The sequence below is a fragment of the Simochromis diagramma genome, unplaced genomic scaffold, assembly GCF_900408965.1.
Source record: "Simochromis diagramma unplaced genomic scaffold, fSimDia1.1 OVJJ01000097.1, whole genome shotgun sequence".
Classification (NCBI taxonomy): domain Eukaryota; kingdom Metazoa; phylum Chordata; class Actinopteri; order Cichliformes; family Cichlidae; genus Simochromis; species Simochromis diagramma.
The window spans coordinates 283,229-301,736 of NW_024387319.1; the positions used below are offsets into that span (position 1 = coordinate 283,229).

Sequence of the window (18,508 nt, forward strand, 5' to 3'; positions counted from 1 at the left end):
AAATGCCATAAAGCACTTTCCACCTGTAAGCGAAGACAAAACCAAAAAACCCCACCCTTTCCTAATGGTCAAAAAATGTACCATGTTGACCAATCAAAAGATTCCAGATAGCAAGACGACATTGAATCGATGTTGATTTTTCATCCAATCCGTCGTTATGGTCAGGGTTGAAATGTCACTGTTGTAACAACATTGAAATACTGTGGTAAACCCATGGTCTTACTATAGGGACGTTGAAATGATGTTGATTTACCGTTGTTTTTTTGTCATTGATATTTGATCTATTTGTAGTCGACCAGGTGACAACAACAATGTGTAGAAAACGTCTATTTATAGTTGACCATCATTCCACGCCGGACACCATCAAAAAGCCATCGATTTCTAGTAGTGCATTAAATTGCATTGCAACTGAGCGGGTATAAAGTACCAGAGAAAGTGGATTTATTGTTCTTTGGTTATCAATGACTTTGGTCTAGTTCACCAGCTTTGAAAAATCGTGTCGACCTGCAATTTATGTATAGTTGAGCGGGAAATTAAAGCAGCGATCACTTGGACTATTCCGCAGCACCCCTCTCACAGTGGTACATCCCTCCAGGTAACCAGTGTCTTGTACAGTAGAGCGGGACATTAGATTTAATCTCAGCGGAATTGACTGGAGAAGGCATCAGTTCATGCACTGCACTGGCCTGCACCACGATTAGTATAAGGTAAGAATGAATGAATTTTCTTCTATTTGTTATTTCCACAGTTGCATTTGAATAACAGTAAAAAACTCGTTAATGTAGTTTCTGACAAAATGTGGGAGCCCGAAATTGTGTCCACTTTTCATCTTACAACTCAGCTGGAGTTTCATACTTTTCTGTTATATTCTGTTACAAAGCTAGCCTAACGCTTCGAGGGTTCCTTTGTTAGCCTTGCCGTCGCCTCGGCCACCATTGACCCAGACTGTCGCTCTGTCTTTGCCTTTTTGCATAGTACTAAAAAAAAAGTGTAAATCTGTGATATATGATTGGTAAATGTAAAGGTAACTGTATAAATGTGTTCAATGACTTTGTTACTTTTGATGATTGGAGAGCACCCGCTTCAATTCGCACACGAAAACTTTAGACTCAGTTCGAATGCTCACGCAGCATGTCCACGTGACTTTACGTTGCACGCTCACCTTTACGTTGCACGCGTACATGACTTTTCGTTTGTGCCTTGAATAATGAATAAGGCTACGTCCACACGTACCAGGGTATTTTTGAAAACGCAGATTTTTCTACGTTGCGTTTACACCTTTCGTCCACACGTAAACCTCGTTTTCGTTCGCTGAAAACGGAGATTTTTAAAAATGCCTGCCAGGGTGGATATTTTCGAAAACTCAAGTTTTTGCATTTACGTGTGGATGAGGAAAACTGAGAAAACGCAGCGTCAAAGGTGTGCGCCTATTTTGACGTCACACTGTGCACGTTTTTCTTTCGGTGCAATGAATTTCTACAATGGCGGACTTAGACAAACTTATACTTGAATGCAGAATGTTAAGCCATCACTTATGGATATATTAGGTTTTCGCCTCCCACTGCTTAAACCTGAACAACCACTTTATGAAGTGGTTCTGAGTGAGCTGGAGCTGTTTTGCAAAGAAGGATGGGCAAGGATTTCAGTCTCTAGATGTGCAAAGCTGGTAGAGACAGACCCTAAAAGACTGGCAGCTGGAATTGCAGCAAAAGCTTGTTCTACAAAGTATTGACTCAGGGGCTGAATAATTACACACAGCCCACTTTGCAGTTATTTATTTGTAAAAAATGTTTGGAATCATGTAGGATTTCTGTTCCACTTCTCACGTGTGCACCACTTTGTGTTGGTCTTTCACGTGGAATTCCAATAAAATTGATTCATGTTTGTGGCTGTAATGTGACAAAATGTGGGAAAGTTCAAAGGGGCCGAATAATTTTGCAAGCCACTGTAAGCGGGAGATTTTCCCAACGAAGAACCACTTACTGCTTAAAAGATAGAGAGTTAAAGTAGACTGTATACCCTCAGGTTAACTTTAAAGGTATTGTTGAAGTCAGAGGCAGCATAAAAGTGACCCCCCCCTTAGACTGATTTCTAGTTCTAGTGTCTTTATATTCCAGTGAGTTCTGCTTTTAGTTAGCAAACATAAACATAAGTCTATTAACGGCAACTGACTAACCAACCCGGTGAGTCAAGTCCCCTCGAGCAGTGCTCACTGACCAAGCCTAACACCAAACTGATGAAAACATGGTAGCATTTAGTCTGCATTTATAAATAAGGCAGCATTTATTTAAAACCTGCAACAATCTCTCCCAAAGTGATTGCAGTCACTTCAAGTCAGAGCGCAACTGTTTGCAGAAAGTTGGCCTCTTATAAGATGAGCTCCCTTATTCATTGTATTCCCAGAGTATTTTATTTTCTTTAATAAATATCGATGTTTGGTGTCACTGTATTGAGACAACATCACAACGCAAAATATCAAGATGCTGTATCGATCCCCCCCCCCCACCTCTACCGTATTACGGGTGAAAACACCAGTCAGCCAGAAGATCAAAACAATAGTTAAGTTCAAGTATTTATACAATATCAGTTAACTGTAAGGTAAAACAATATCTATAACAACAACTACTACTAAATACGGTGTCCCAATGGGAAAACCATTTAAACATAACAGCGATAACATTTTGGAGAATCAAAATCCGTGAAAAATAAATAAATAAAAAAATAAAATAAAAAAAGTAAAAGACTTGCAGCTTCCCAAATGTAACATTCAGGATTATTGATGCAAGTCCAGAAATCAGAGCCACAAAGTAGACAAAAGGAAAACATATTATTGATACAGAAGTTGTTTTCTATGCAAGATCACTGCAAAAAGCCATACCTAATGTCCACCCTACTGTTACTCATTTTATATTAAGATTTAAAAATTAGTTGGCATTGGTATGGCGAGTGGCCTTCAATAATAGTAATAAATCACATAGCAATAGTACATTCATATAGTTGTAATAGGCATGAAAATATATTAAGTAATCCAAAGTATTCAGAATACGTAACTCTACCGGCATCCAGCATCTATCTACATGTAAAAAGAATTTGGTGTTTTATGAGGGTCCAAAAAGAAATAATAGAATTTGAATTAATTTAAATTAAAAAAATTTAGTTTAATACGACTAATAGGCATTGCGAGCTCAGTCATGGGAAGAAAACAACAACAACAACAAAAAAAACATTTCGAATGTTATTTCTTCCTGAATTGAAGTCCAAACATCAGAGCTACCTCATGAGATCCAAGTGTGACATCAGCTGACACTCTTTACAGGAGATTCCATCTGAACTCTGTGGAGCCTGATCTGGTTTGTAAGTCTGACCCTGAAACCAGAAGAGGATCTTTCTGTCTCTTCAGATTCACTGTGATCCAGTGCAGTCCGTCCTGCAGGATCGCGCTGATGTTTGCACAGAGCAGATAATGAAGTGAATGTTTTTGCACATTGGTAACAGTGAAACAGTTTATTTACAGTGAGGGATCGTTTATGTTCGGATTATAAACTGAGATTCTTAAAGCTCTTGTCACACTGTTATTAAGTTCACTTCAATATGTCGAAGTTCATGGCAATCACGAGTCCCTGAATATGAGAAACGTCTGTCACAGTGTCTACAGTTGTATGGTTTCTCTCCTGTGTGGACTCGTTTATGTACTTTAAGGTAACCTGCAGTGGTGAAGGATGACCCACACTGGTCACACACGTGTTTTTTAACCCCACTGTGAATGACTTCATGTCGTTTTAATTCACTTGGTTTGGGGAAACCTCTCCCACATTCTTTGCAGTAGTTCATTTTGTCTCCAGTGTGTCTACGCTGATGTACTTTTAGGCTTTGTTGATGACTGAAAGTTTTTCCACAAAGGTCACAGAGAAACTCTTTCCCACCACCACAGTGACGACAGGGTTGAGAAGTGGATCCATCTGTGCCGCTCTGCTTCTAAACAAAGACACAACAACAGTGAGAGTCAGGGAATTGCTTCAACATTTTAATCCTGAACATTGCCTGAAATAAAGAGCATCTCTGCCAACGTCCAATTACATTTTACTGTTTACATTATAACGCTCAGCTCACTGGCAGAGGTGGGTAGTAACGAGCCACATTTACACCGTTACATTTACTTGAGTAAGTTTTTGGGGGGAAAAAAAAAAAAAAAGGACTTTTAAAGTACCTATTTTGCACGATACTTTTTACTTTTACTTCAGTACATTTGTGATGAAGAAACTGTACTTTTACTCTGCTACATTTGGCAATATTTGACTCGTTAATTTCACACATTAGATAATACTGCTACTAATGGATCATGCCACCACTGGAGTTTCCTGCAACTCTTTTACCAATCAGATGTGGCCATGCAGTCACATGACCAGTCTGACACTGTGGCGGACAGAGCAGCCCAAGCGTTTTAAAGTAGCGGACACACGGAAAGAAGAAACACATGAAAACATGGCAGAGTAAGCTGTTACCGCTAGAACTGAAGAGGATGAACACCTTGGCCTGATTTACAAAAATTTGTACTGCTTTTAAGTGAAACAAAGAACAGCTATGTCTTCAGTGTCGGATTCTTCAGTGCGAGCCAAAACAAACCGACTTTTCAGCGTGAAAAAACACCAACTCGTGTAACCTGAGGAAAAGTGTCACAGTACGTTTACTCTAAATATCTTTTTAGCTGTGGTTAGTTGGATGTCAGTCTTATGTTACAGCAGCTGTGTCGAGCTCAAGCCCCGAGTTTGATTACACTAGAATCACGTCATATTTTCGGCCCTATGTTGTAGTGAGGTAAGTTTGTGGGTGTTGTTTTCGTCGCTTTTAACTCCTCGCTGGTTAGCTAGCGTGAACTCTAAGCTAGCCTGGTTAACGAAGCTAGAGTTCCACGCAGATGTAAACACAGCTCGTCTCTACTGCTTTAACTGTTAAATCAGAAGGCAATACAGCGGTCGACAGGGTTTATTATGTGAAACAGCAGCTTGTTTAATTTAAACAGTCTGCATTAAGCTGGATATACACTGTACAATTTTTTTCAATCACCTTATTTAGCTCCTGCTCAAACTGTACGATTGAATCGCAGGGGTTAGACGTTTGTAGGTCACACTGAAAAGCCTCGATATGGAAGCGTAGAGCTTCCACCCCGGCAAACGAAAAACTGAGCTATCTCACGTTATAATGTGAAATGTTTATTGTTCTAACAATATACTTTTCATGTTTGTACAATATACTACCATATTATTAAAATATACATAATTATGACGTTTGTACTATATAACATTTTGTACAAAAGGTTTTTTGTTTGAAGTGATAATTACGTACATTGCAATAACAAACATGATAGTACACTGTTAGAACAATAAAGTTTTCACATTATAACATCATATACTTCTATTTTGTTTGCCTGGGTGGCAGCTCTACGCTCCCGTACTCAGATGAGCTTGCAAAATTTCTACAAGTTGTAAAAAAAAAAAAGGCCTGCATTTGTATAGCGCTTTTCTAGTCCCTTAGGACCCCAAAGCGCTTCACACTACATTCAGTCATTCACCCATTCACACACACATTCACACAAGTTGTGCCTCCATCGCTTGTGTCCAGCAGCATTTCTGTGTCAGAGGCTGCGTTGACACCCTCATGAAGGGCGACCAGGTTTTAAACAGGTTGGATTATCTTGCGACCATATGATTGATGATCGGGAGCTGGTCGTGAGGTATTAATCGCTTCTCATTACCCCATGTATACTACATGATGCACGACACACAATTAAGACGAAACTCTGGCTTTTCCCCAAAACGGTCAAACGGCTGATAAATCGTCTCAAAATGGACCAAAAATTGCACAGTGTATGCCCAGCTTTAACAGGCTAGTGTCAGGGTTATATTGTTGATTGTCATTTATGCTTAGAAATATTTACTTATATATGCTTAGAGTTTATAGTCAATGTCATATTGGTAGGGGTCTGATCCTTTGTAGTCTGCAAAGACTGTGTGTGCTTAAGGTCATGAGAGAGGTTATATCTTCTCTTACTGATATATGGTATCGCAAACACACTATATCTATGGGGTGGTGGTCCCCATCTTTAAGAAAGGGGACCGGAGGGTGTGTTCCAACTACAGGGGGATCACACTCCTCAGCCTCCCTGGGAAAGTCTATGCCAGGGTGCTGGAAAGGAGAGTTCGTCCGTTAGTCGAACCTCGGATACAGGAGGAACAATGCGGTTTTCGTCCTGGTCGCGGAACACTGGACCAGCTCTTTATCCTCTCCAGGATACTTGAGAGTGCATGGGAGTTTGCCCAACCAGTCTACATGTGTTTTGTGGACTTGGAGAAGGCATTCGACCGTGTCCCTCGGGGTGTCCTGTGGGAGGTGTTGCGGGAATATGGGGTGTCTGGCCCATTGCTACGGGCCATTCGATCCCTATACAACCGTTGCAAGAGCTTGGTTCGCATTGCCGGCAATAAGTCGGACTCGTTCCCGGTGGGTGATGGGCTCCGCCAGGGCTGCCCTTTGTCTCCGGTTCTGTTCATAATTTTTATGGACAGGATTTCTGGGCGCAGCCAAGTGGCGGAGGGCTTTCGCTTTGGTGGCCTCAGAATCTCGTCTCTGATTTTTGCAGATGATGTGGTTCTGTTGGCTTCATCGGGTGAGGGCCTCCAGCTCGCACTGGAACGGTTCGCAGCCGAGTGTGAAGCAGCGGGAATGAGGATCAGCACCTCCAAATCTGAGGCCATGGTTCTCAGCCGGAAAAGGGTGGAGTGCCCACTCCGGGTCGGGGATGAATTCCTGCCCCAAGTGGAGGAGTTCAAGTATCTCGGGGTCTTGTTCGCGAGTGATGGGAGAAGGGAGCCAGTTGATAGACGGATTGGGGCTGCAGCTGCAGCGACGCGGATGCTGCACCAGTCCGTCGTGGTGAAGAGGGAGCTGAGTGTAAAAGTGAAGCTCTCAATTTACCGGTCGATCTACGTCCCTACCCTCACCTATGGCCACGAGCTGTTGGTAGTGACCGAAAGAACGAGATCGCGGATACAAGTGGCAGAAATGAGCTTCCTCTGATGGGTGGCTGGCCTCTCCCTTAGAGATAGGGTGAGAAGTTCGGCCATCCGGGAGGGGCTCAGAGTAGAGCAGCTGCTGCTCCACATCGAAAGGAGCCAGCTGATCTGGTTCGGGCATTTGACAAGGATGCCCCCTGGGCGCCTCCTGGGTGAGGTGTTCCAGGCATGTCCCACCGGGAGGAGGCCCCGGGGCAGACCCAGGACACGCTGGAGAAATTATATCTCTCGGCTGGCCTGGGAACGCCTTGGTATTCCCCCGGATAAGCTGGAGGAGGTGGCTGGGGAGAGGGAGGTCTGGGCCTCTTTGCTTAGGCTGCTGCCCCCGCGACCCGGCCCCGGACAAAGCGGATGAAGATGGATGGATGGACTATATCTATTTTAGTATAAGTGCCTTTTGTTTAGATGAACTGCTGTACTTCCAGACCAGCAGGTTTAGGGAAGTCGTTTATCGGGTCACATTCTGACCCCCCCCAACACACGGTACTCTTTGTTCACATGTGTACCTATGTTAATGAGCCTATGCATATTCATGTCACCTGAATAAAAGAGCAGTGTTACGAGGGAGCAGAATCTAATCTGGAATTCATTGCAAATTGTTTTTGCAGCTTGGCAGTGTATACAGCACTATAGTGAGCAGACCTGATTCTTTTGAAAACCATACATATTTCCACAGGTCTCCACTTCATCAGACATCACCTAGACACAGAGCTTGATGATGACAGCACAAACAGCGGCCTAACTGACGAAGATAATGGATCCATTGGGTCAGGAAAGCCAGAAGCAGGGGGGCTGGAGAGGTACCTTTCATGTCCATTCACTGGAGGTGTGGATATATTGCATGGCGTTCCTCACATCAAAAAGCTCTCAATTAAAACGAATACAGCTCTTCCTGCATCTGGAGCCTGTGAAGGACTTCTTAGTCATGCAGGACTCCTGTTCACTGCTAAACAGTTACAGCTTCACAAAAAGAACCTTGAGAGCAAACTGCTGCTGAAGCTTAACCATCACTTCACTGAGTGAAGAAATGACACATTTTTGCTGAATATGTAGAAATAGACACACACCCAAACAATTTATGGTAAACTGAGCAGCCCTGCATGTACATAGGCTGAAGTTGCCCTGTTCTAATGTTTACTCTGAAGCTGCTGTGCCATTTGGAGCAAAATGAATATAAAGTATACCACACATCTTGTCACTGGAAATGGTTTGCACTGTTTATATATTTATATTATTTACTCTAGCTATTGGTTAAAAAGGCTTTATGTTTTGAAAAACTGAAATCTGGAAATTAGAATTGTTGTGCCTTATTTAGTTTATGTTTTACATATATTCTATTTGAAAATACTAAAATTTGTATATTTATTTATTTTTGTTTGATAGCATTTATTTAAAAAAATTAATCTGACATTACAACCAGTTACTCACTACTTGAGTAGTCTTTTCACCAACTACTTTTACTTGAGTAAACTTATTTTAAAGTAATGCTACTCTTACTTGAGTACAATTTTCAATACTTGACCCACCTCAGCTTACTGGGTGAAAATGTCTCTTCAATTGTAGGCATCTTCTTAATGGGAAGATTGGTGGTTAAACCCCTGGATGCTCTACTCTAAACAGGGCTCGGAAAATCGCTAGCCCGACGTCCCGGGGCTAGCAATATCTCCGGTCGGGCGACCAAAATCTAGCTCAGCCCGTCGGGCTAGCAATTTTGTGAGCCCTGCTACATGCCACAAGATACTAACCCCAAGCTGCTCTACAATGCATCCATTGGAGTGTGAATGTTAGATAGAAAGGGGAGAAGCTTTTTTCCAGCATCAGGAAAGTTTCAGCAGATTTGTTCCAGATTTGATTGAATATTCTGTCGACGAAGTTTTAACGTCTCGTTTAGCTTTGAAATTAAACTTCATTCACATAATACTTCAAAATAACTGCAACTGAAAAAATATGAATACATACCTCACAGTAACTGCACTTGTAGAGTATTTTTCTGGTGTGAATCTGTTGATGCTTTCTCAGGGAATGTGGCTCTTTAAAAGCCTTTTCACACCAGTCACATTTATAAGGTCTCTCCTCAGTGTGGATAAACATGTGGTTTTTTAAGTGTGTGGCTGTTGTAAACAGTTTCCCACACTGATCGCACCAGTAAACATCCTGTCCAGTGTGAATGCGCAGGTGAATATTTCGTTTGACTAGCGAGCAGAATGTTTTTCCACAAATGTCGCAGCTATACGCTTGATTATTTTCAGAGTGGGTAACTAGATGATTTCGTAAGCTGCTACTACGAGCAAAAGCTTTACCACACTGATCACAGCTGTGTGCTTTAAGTCCACTGTGGATGAGTTGGTGTCTTTTTAAGTGTCCAAGTTGGGTAAAAGACTTTCCACACAAGTCACAGTAGTGTGCTTTAACTCCACTGTGGATGAGTTGATGCCGTATCAGGTCAGACGTCCGATTAAAATCCTTCCCACACTCCTCACAGCTGTATGTTTTCTCTCCCTTTCTTCTGTGAGGTTTGTCGGCCTCCTGAGAGCGCTGACTTCTCGCTCCACGTTGGTCCTGCAGTGACAGAGATACAAACAGAGGCAGTGAGTGAAATGCAGTCGTGGAACAAACTGAAACTCCATTAGTGGAATCAAAGATTGATTAACTGATAATACTTTATTTATCCGGAGGAAAAATGTTTTAAAGGCTGCCAGACGATCCGGCACCATCATGAGCACCCCTTCCAACCATACATAGAATACACAAACATAACATTGGGAAGTCAGGTGAGAGAAGTACGGAAAAAACAAAACAATGGAAATACAGAGTACATGAGGAAAGAAGAGGAGAAAATTTAAATCTGGTTTTCATCTTGAAGGAGAGTGTATATGATTGGGGAAACCTGCAGTCAGCTGAGACTGAAGAAGTCACTTGGATGAGTGACGAAACGTTTCTCCCACTAAAACCGCTACGTCCAGGTGAACAGAATCAACCTTTTGGGATTTACTTACCTGGATGATTAAGCACGGATCAAGACCTTATTTTGTTAACATTTTTAAAATGATAGCAGCACAAACAAAATATTTTGCAGCACAAACATAACACAAATGTTTGACATCAATTTTGTTTGATTTAGTTAATGTGGGGGCACTGGTTGACATTTTGACCCTTACATTTTCATTAATATCTTTAAAACAGAAGCAGCACAAACATAGCACAGTTGATTAACACCACTTTTGTTGGATTTGAAGAAGGTGAGTGGTAGGGGTGTAACGATACACAAAATTCACGGTTCGATATTTTTTCGATACAAAAAAAATGTTCATGCCTTTTTAATTTGTCATTTATTAAAATTATAAATATATATTTTAACTCAAAAGTACAGTTTTTAAATTTAATGTTGCTGAAACAACAAAGGGATAAAAAAAATAAATCTATCTAATGGAGAAATCACTCATCTTTGGAAAAGAGAGTTTATTACAGAGAAATGTCTCTTTCCAAAATAAAAGCTATACTATACGCTTCTTCTGGGCTATATTCTCAGCAGCATATTAAACATATCAGGTCCCCATAAGGAGAATCCTGTGCTAACGGCTGTCTAAATGACTCGGGTAAAGTTTGTAGCATGCGTGCTTGTTGTTTTTGTCTGCTTCCACTTGTCTTTGCACTAGGATGCTGTCGGCGTAAATGTGCAGTCATATTCATTGTGTTCCCACTAGTGCTGTCAGCATTAATCTGAAATGACGTTAAGGCCACAACAGGGCAAATCTCCGTTAACGAGCTACCGCGGATCGCCCGTGCGTGGGGCTGGACAGCCAACACGTTAACGAGCTAACTGCGCTAACGCACTAGCTCCCACCCAATGTAATTGAGCATTGCGTGGCACATCCAACATACTGTTTTACTTTAGTCCATGACGCGCTTACCTTCAGGGTCATTCGTCACATGAAAACCAAAATAGTTCCAAACGCCAGATCTGAATGAGGGTGGGGGAGGTTCAATTTGCCATGTTGCAAGGAGAGCTTAGCTTCTGTCTCGCTAGCTTGCCCTGCGCTCAGTGAATCTGCGTTCGACTACTCCGCCTAGGCTGCACTGCCGAGCGCAGATCCACTGAGCGCTCAACACAGACAGCGTCGTCAGAAGGAAAGTTGATAAAATAAATTAAAAATGTTGTATTGTTCGATACATAAGCGTACCAAACCGAAAGCACTGTATCGAACGGTTCAATATCGATACGAGTATCGTTGCACCCCTAGTGAGGGGCCAACTTCACTCACATGGTTTGTCTAGGCATTACGGCTACTGTAATCAGAAGCGTCGCGGAGTAATACGTACCATGCTTCAACGTAATATTACCTTATTGTGCGTGTATAAGGACAACAAATGGCACGTGTTAAGAGACACGGCTGTCACACGGTACACAGTAGAACATGGGTTTTTGTTTGTGAATGTAGCTTCTGTATGTGTGGAGGAGCCCAGGATGGAAAAGATAAAACTGCTGTTAACATCCAGCTGTGCACAGTTTCAATAACAGTGTAACTGTGATATTTTCTCACCTCCTGTGTTGAAGTCATTGTTTCCTCTGTAGTGGCTGAGCTGAGTCCAAATGGCTGAAACTGTTCCTCTGCTGCTCCACCAGACTCTTCTCCTCCTGTTACTCAGCTGGGACACAAAAAGTATAGATATGCATTTAATCCCTGACAAGAAGAAGCAGAGCAAATAAACATTACTACACTCAGTGACAACAATACCTATGAAGCTTCAAGGTGAAACCCCAGAAGCAAAAAGAAAGTCATCAGCTGCCTACAAGAACTTGAAAGGGAAAAAGCCACAGAGCTCCCTGCATACCACCACCTTTACCCAGGGGATGCTGCACCCTGTATATATGAACTTCCATAGATCCACAAAGAAGGAGTCCCACTCAGACTCATTGGTAGCAGCATAGCAACAGTTAGACCTCTGCCTTACCACCACATATTTTAAATACAACGAGGGTGTGTTGTTCCCCAGTGTTACTCACTGCATCCAACCTTTAAATGGAGGAAGTGGAAAGAAGGTCCTTGGCTCGTTAACGGGGACAGCACCGAGCCACATGATAGAGTGAAGGGTTAGCCCTGATTTTTTTCTGCTGTGCTGCTTTATTAAAAAATAGTTTAAGATGTCCAGCATATGTGATTTTTTTTTTCATATATGAAGTTATTGAACCCCTTTTTGAACAAAACTCAAAACAAACCCTAATAAATCTTTCAGTCATTTCAAAGTCTGCAAATATCTTTATTAAATCATAAGTAGGGGTGGGCGGTATAAACGGTATACGGTAGAGACAATATAAATTTGGCCAACGGTAGAGATTTTGACTATACCGCTGTACCGCAATAGCGCATGTTGTTGGTGTCAACAAGCTCCGCCTGTTTTGGTCGGAGGCATTGCAGCTGCTGCAAACAACATCGTCTGCAAATTATGGCGGGCGACAGTCACAGCAAAGAGACGAAGCACTTTTGGAATATGAGGAAAGCCAAAAACTGCGCTTCCTCCACTTCTTTAACATTGATTCATTAATGTTGAATTCTCTCGCAGCTGCTCTATTCCCATGTTGTTGCAGTATATTAATAACTAACCTCGTATTGTGGATGAATGATCTCAGTTGTTCTCCTGACTGAAGTTTGGTCTGTTTAGAGCATCCTGCCATGCGATTGCATTTGTCCTTAACCACCAGAAACCCTCACGTTACCTTTTATCGAGTGGAAAAAAGTTAGCGTTCATCCTTTAGCTAATGTTATGCTAACTAGGGCTGTGTGATATGACCAAAATCTCATATCCCGATATAAGACATCTATCGTCCGATAACGATATAAATCACAAAAATGTAAAATTTTCCGTAAATTCTGTGAATCTCGGGCAGCTCGACTTGTGTGAAAGTGTTTCCAGCTGGGCGTCGTGTAGCTGGAGTCGAGTGTTTTAACCGATGCATGAAACAATACATTTTTAGATATAAGTTGTAACGGACGCCGTGCCGACATGCACATATGACAAAATAACCAGCTTCTCTCGTTCCATTTCAAACAGGACAGTGGTAACAACAATTTTAAGTTGTAGATTTTAAATAGGCTACAAAAATTCCAATGGGAGCAACAGGACGGTCAAATGTCGCTGATTTTACTACAGAGTAGGACGGACTGTAGAGTAGCAAACATCGCAAAAACACGTTCTCAACACTGCAGGTTACCTGGTGTAATGTTTTTCAGCTAAAAAGGAAACACGGTCGGAGCCCTACATAACTGAAGGTTAAATGCAGCTAATATGTCCTGGTTTAAGGCAGGCACTCACACCTCCGCTCTGCTGCGTCTCAGCCACCATCGCTCTGGCAGAAAGGACAACAGAGCCAGAGCAGGGGAGAGGCGAGGCGAGCTGGAACAGTAAAGTTAGCTCGGTGCTTACCTTTAGATGAGCCCACAAACCGAGAGAAACTCCGCGATGAAGCTGCAACTCTTTCCAAACACAGGAAACAGATCAGGGAGCAGAGACCCACGTGGTTCACGCTGATCTCAGCTACGATCCAGGAGACAAGGGTGGGCAGATCGATGCAGATATCGACCCAGACGTTGGTAGTGGTTTATGATCGATACTTTAGTTTGTTTCTCTCCTCTAAGTAAACTACTTTAATCCCGTTTTATGAAAAAGCAGCTCTTTCCGTGCTCGACCGGGGGGGGGGTCTGGTTGCACCCGCTGGGGAGCGCCATATTGGGATCTCCGCAGTAACCGGACACACGTGACCTCCACACTAACCGGAAACACGTGACCTCCAAAGTCGGCAGAAATATGTTCTTTTTTTATTATTATTTCTTGTCTCGTTCCTGCATGGATCCTTAACCTTGCAAGTGGATCGTAAAGGTTGGCACAGAGTCTTTCATGTATAAATTTGCCGTTAATAATTATATAATTCTAGGAATCATCGAGTTTGCTTACACTTTGTTAGCGTTACAACAACGGTCAGACCCCCGAGGTAGTGATGGCCAAATGAAGCTTTCTGAAGCTTGTATTGAAAAACGGTTCATTACTCGGAGCTTTTCAACACAGTCCTCTCTGGTGACATCTGGTGGCCAAAAATATGAAGAGCAGCTTGAATCCACAAAATAAAACCAACTGCTTCATTATGATTGCCCACTCACTCTACAGAGTGGAATTCTGTCTGATATTGGGCCGCTGTTGTGTTGCTTTGAACGTGTATTTTTGGGGGGTTAAAAAAATGCGGTTTATTTGTTTAATAAATAATTGTGACCAGTAAACTCTCCTTGTTTAAACATGCACCATTGTGTGGTCTTTCTTTGCTTGTGACTTCTTGATGTTGGTAAATACAGTAATTGAAAAATACCACCGTACATTACATATAATATACATATAATAATGTACAACACATTATGGAGTATGCTTCTGCTGTGAGGTCTTGCCTCCATGCACTTGTGCAAGAGCTAGACGGGTGTATTTATAAATAATATTATATTAGGGAAATTTTCCCATACATATTTTTGACCTGGGGGTAGAACTGATTGTGAACTGGAAAGGGAAAATGCTTATGAACTTGCAAATTAAAAGCATGATGCATTTAAGGTAACCCTTTTCCATTTTTATTTAAGAAGAGAATTTGTTCCACTGTGCGATGGTCGAAACTGTTCCTTTTCATGGAGATAATTTCTCCTGCATTAAGGAAAATCCCTTCACGTGGAACAGAGGAGGCTGGAGTGCAGAGAAACTGGTAGAGATGCAGTTATACAGTCTACCTGGGCCCCACAAACTCAGCTAAAGAGAATAAATACATTAAATTGCTGCACATTTGGCAGACTAACATTTTCAGATTAATTAAACAATAAAATACATATTTTTACAACATTAAATGTAAAGAATCAAGTGGAAGTTTTTCTAAAGTTACTTAATTATATTTATATTATGAAAGCAGATTTTTTTTGACATTAAGTTTTTTCCCATCCATCCATTCGCTTCCACTTATCCTTTTCAGGGTCGCGGGGGGTGCTGGAGCCTATCCCAGCTGTCATAGGGTGAGAGGCGGGGTACACCCTGGACAGGTCGCCAGTCTATCGCAGGGCCAACACACAGGGACAGACAACCATTCACACCTAGTGGCAATTTGGATTATCCAATTAACCTATCCCCACAAGCTGCATGTCTTTGGACGGTGGGAGGAAGCCGGAGTACCCGGAGGAAACCCACGCAAACACGGGGATAACATGCAAACTCCACACAGAAAGACCTGATGTTGGAATTGAACTCAAGACCTTCTTGCTGTGCGGCAACAGTGCTAACCACCGTGCCACCGTTTTCCCATTATAAGAGAAAATAAACACGCACAAAACAAAAGCAAACAGCCAGAACACAAAGCTGGAAAACCCACCCAACTGACCAAAATCAACTCAAAATTCTCCCACACAACAGAACCTCCTCTCTTCCTCGCTGGCTTCAAATCTCTCAGTGGAATGATCAGTGGTTCGCTATCTGTCACCATCACAACACCACAAATCCCGCGAATGACTCACTTCCTTATAAACCATTGAATCAGATACCGAAGCAGTTAGGTTCTAAATGAAGTTTCGGACGTCGCTGATCACGTGACTCTGGCCAAACGAATCAAGCTTCGACACAGAGCTTCTGAAGCAGTGTGTTGATTTTTTTGACACACGCACCGGAGCGTCAGCTTCAAGCGGACCATCACTACCCCGAGGTATCTAAACTTTAGTAAGGAATGTGCACTTTTGACACCTCTGGTTAGCATTTAGTGGTCAGTTTCAAACGTATTTGATTTTTGCTTGTTATGAACAAATTCACTTCACTGCTTTTCACGATCTGTAACATCAATGCACGTTGTTCCGTTTACTGCATATTGCACTTTATTCATGTCTCTCATTCCACCTGCATCAACATTGTAAAGATCATCACAAAGAGATGTATACATTTATAAATACTAATATTCTCTATTCCATTCTGCCTCCAAGCCAGAATTGCAGGAATGCACAACATGTTGCAGAAGACTCTTTCACTGCCCCCTGTGCCCCACTCTCAGCCCTGCTGTCAGGGCAAAGATCGAGGAGCATATAAATGGACACATTAAAAATGCTTTTCCTTTCAAAGGTATGTTGGTATTAAATATACCTCATAGTTAAAGTTATAAATATGCACTTCTTTTCAGCACTTCTGCAGTCTCTTTGTTGACTTTAAAGTTGCTTTTCACATTGTACAGTTCAGTTCATTCATCAGTGAGAGAAAAAGTGTGTTTTCATTAAATGTTTTTTTCCTGTTCACCACATTTCCTGACAGCTCTTGTGATCCACACCATTTTGCTTTCATTATTGAGGATGGCTTGGATGTTTTTGTTAATATGTACAATCTGATTGTTAGATAAACCGATTGCATTCTATACAACTACATTTAAATTACATGTTGTTTTTCTCTCTCTTACAGACAAAATGATATGCCGGTGCACTTTCACTGCCCTGTCTGCAACATGACAGTCATACAGCGTGGGGATATGGCAAGGCAATTATTGTCATGTCAGCATTCAGGACTGCTCCCCACTGAACTCTCCGTGGAGCCCCATCTCCCTCTCGATGTCTTGTCTCCAGCATCAAAACCATTTTCTGAATCTTCGGTAGAACATTCATGTGCTCCCTCTGTGCTGAATGAAACTGTGGCTTGTGGAGAGTCCATGAAAATGAAATTCCCTCACTGTGATCTTAGTCTTTTTAAAAAAAACTTCAAGGCTCACATGATGAGGAGGCATTCAAACAGATCAATAGATGTTTGCCTGGCCTGTCATCTGCAGTGTTTTTGTGTAGAGGGACTTCTTCCTCTTTGTTTTTCAGTTTGCAGAGGACATGGAGCTCTTTTTAAATGTGCCGACGAGCAGGGACTACGGGTCAATGTGATGTTTGACATTTCATGGACAGATGAAGGCACTGGCTGTTTGTTTGTGTTTTTATGTGTTGTTTGTTTTTCAGTGTACAGAATTCCAATTAAGCTTATTATAAAATCTAATAGTTGTGTGTGTCTGTGCATGACATTACAACGCAAATATGTATTTGCAAGATGGACTGGAATAAATTATGATGCATCAAATATTACACAGGCTGCAGTGAATTTCTGTTGATACAGACTATTGAGCTTTGAGTTTCCCAGTCAAACTTAGCTGTGAAGCACATGCTAAAAACACTTTGACTCTTGTAGATTTCATAACAAGACACCATAGCCAAAATATCAACTCTAAAAAAAAATTCAAAGCACATACAGCAACAAACACTGTTAGTAAATGTGTCCTGGAGTTTATGCAGGTGCAGAAAGTGCTGCTGCTGTAAGTAAGTCTAACAGCTTCCAGATCACTTATTTTTCTGGAAAGATGGTAGGAAGGGCATCACTGCTCATCTCTACAATCTCCCAGATCTTGGAATACAAGCCTTTGTCCCATGAAAACCACTTCACAGTAGTAGGAGTCCACTAAAACCTACAAATGAAGAGTGATCCTGGAAGAAATAGGGCGCACATTAGTGACCTCAACAACTGCAAGACAGACTTGTCCCTGATGCTTATATGAAAAAAAGAAATAGGAAGATTTATGAAACCATTAGGACTTCATCACCTTTTTATCTGAAAAGTTCCTGGTAATATATAGCCTAACTGGCATTTAAAGAGTAAAAAGAATGTAGAAAAAACTTTGGTTTTGATGAAATGGACTGGTGATAATTTAAAGTGTCAAGTCAGTAAAAGTAGATAAATGTTTTAATAAATATACATTTTACAGCATTTTGTGAACATACACAAAAGGAGGGCCATTTTTGGCAACGGACAAGCTGAGAGAGAGTTTTATATTTTTGCTCACCTTGGAAAAAAATAATAGTGCACAATAATTAATGTTGATGTTAATCAATTAGATGTCCCAGACTACTATTAATAATACAGCGGTCCCTCGTTTATCACAGGAGTTACGTTCTAAAAATAACCTGCGATAGGTGAAATATGCGAAGTAGTTTATTTTTCTTCATTTTGTCATTTTTCCATTATGTGTTTTATCCTATTAGGGGCCATCGTGGCTCAAGAGTTGGCAGTTTCTCTTGTAATCAGGAGGTTGCCGGTTTGAACCCCGGCTCCGACAGTCTCGGTCTTGTGTCCTTGGGCAAGACACTTCACCCGTTGCCTACTGGTGGTGGTCAGAGGGCCCGGTGGCGCCAGTGTCCGGCAGCCTCGCCTCTGTCAGTGCGCCCCAGGGTGGCTGTGACTACAATGTAGCTGCCATCACCAGTGTGTGAATGTGTGTGAATGTGTGGATGACTGAATGTGTAAAGTGCTTTGGGGTCCTTAGGGACTAGTAAAGCGCTATACGAATACAGGCCATTTACCATTTCCCTATTGTAAACTGTCCTTGGGTGTCTTGAAAGGCGCCTCTTAAATAA

At 41.8% G+C, this 18,508-nt stretch overlaps 1 protein-coding gene and 2 long non-coding RNA genes across 5 annotated transcripts in view; 1 reads left to right on the forward strand and 2 right to left on the reverse strand.

Annotated features, from left to right (window-relative positions):
• The window catches only part of LOC120717279 (zinc finger protein 708-like), a 274,392-nt gene that overhangs the window by 210,609 nt on the left and 45,275 nt on the right, over nt 1-18,508 (reverse strand). Inside the window, exon 2 of one of the 3 annotated variants that reach the window (XM_040005221.1) lies at nt 9,030-9,629. The exons of the other annotated variants lie outside the window; for them this stretch is intronic. Coding sequence (XP_039861155.1) covers nt 9,030-9,629 — 600 coding nt within the window. The remainder of the gene's footprint in view (nt 1-9,029; nt 9,630-18,508) is intronic. 3 annotated transcript variants of the gene reach the window in all.
• LOC120717314 lies at nt 4,134-7,540 on the reverse strand. The gene is made up of 3 exons (XR_005692173.1): nt 7,442-7,540; nt 6,149-6,150; nt 4,134-6,071 (listed from the first exon to the last, which is right to left on the reverse strand). It is a non-coding gene; the product is annotated as an uncharacterized LOC120717314 (long non-coding RNA).
• Nucleotides 13,798-16,728, forward strand: LOC120717309. The gene is made up of 3 exons (XR_005692168.1): nt 13,798-14,058; nt 15,790-16,196; nt 16,527-16,728. It is a non-coding gene; the product is annotated as an uncharacterized LOC120717309 (long non-coding RNA).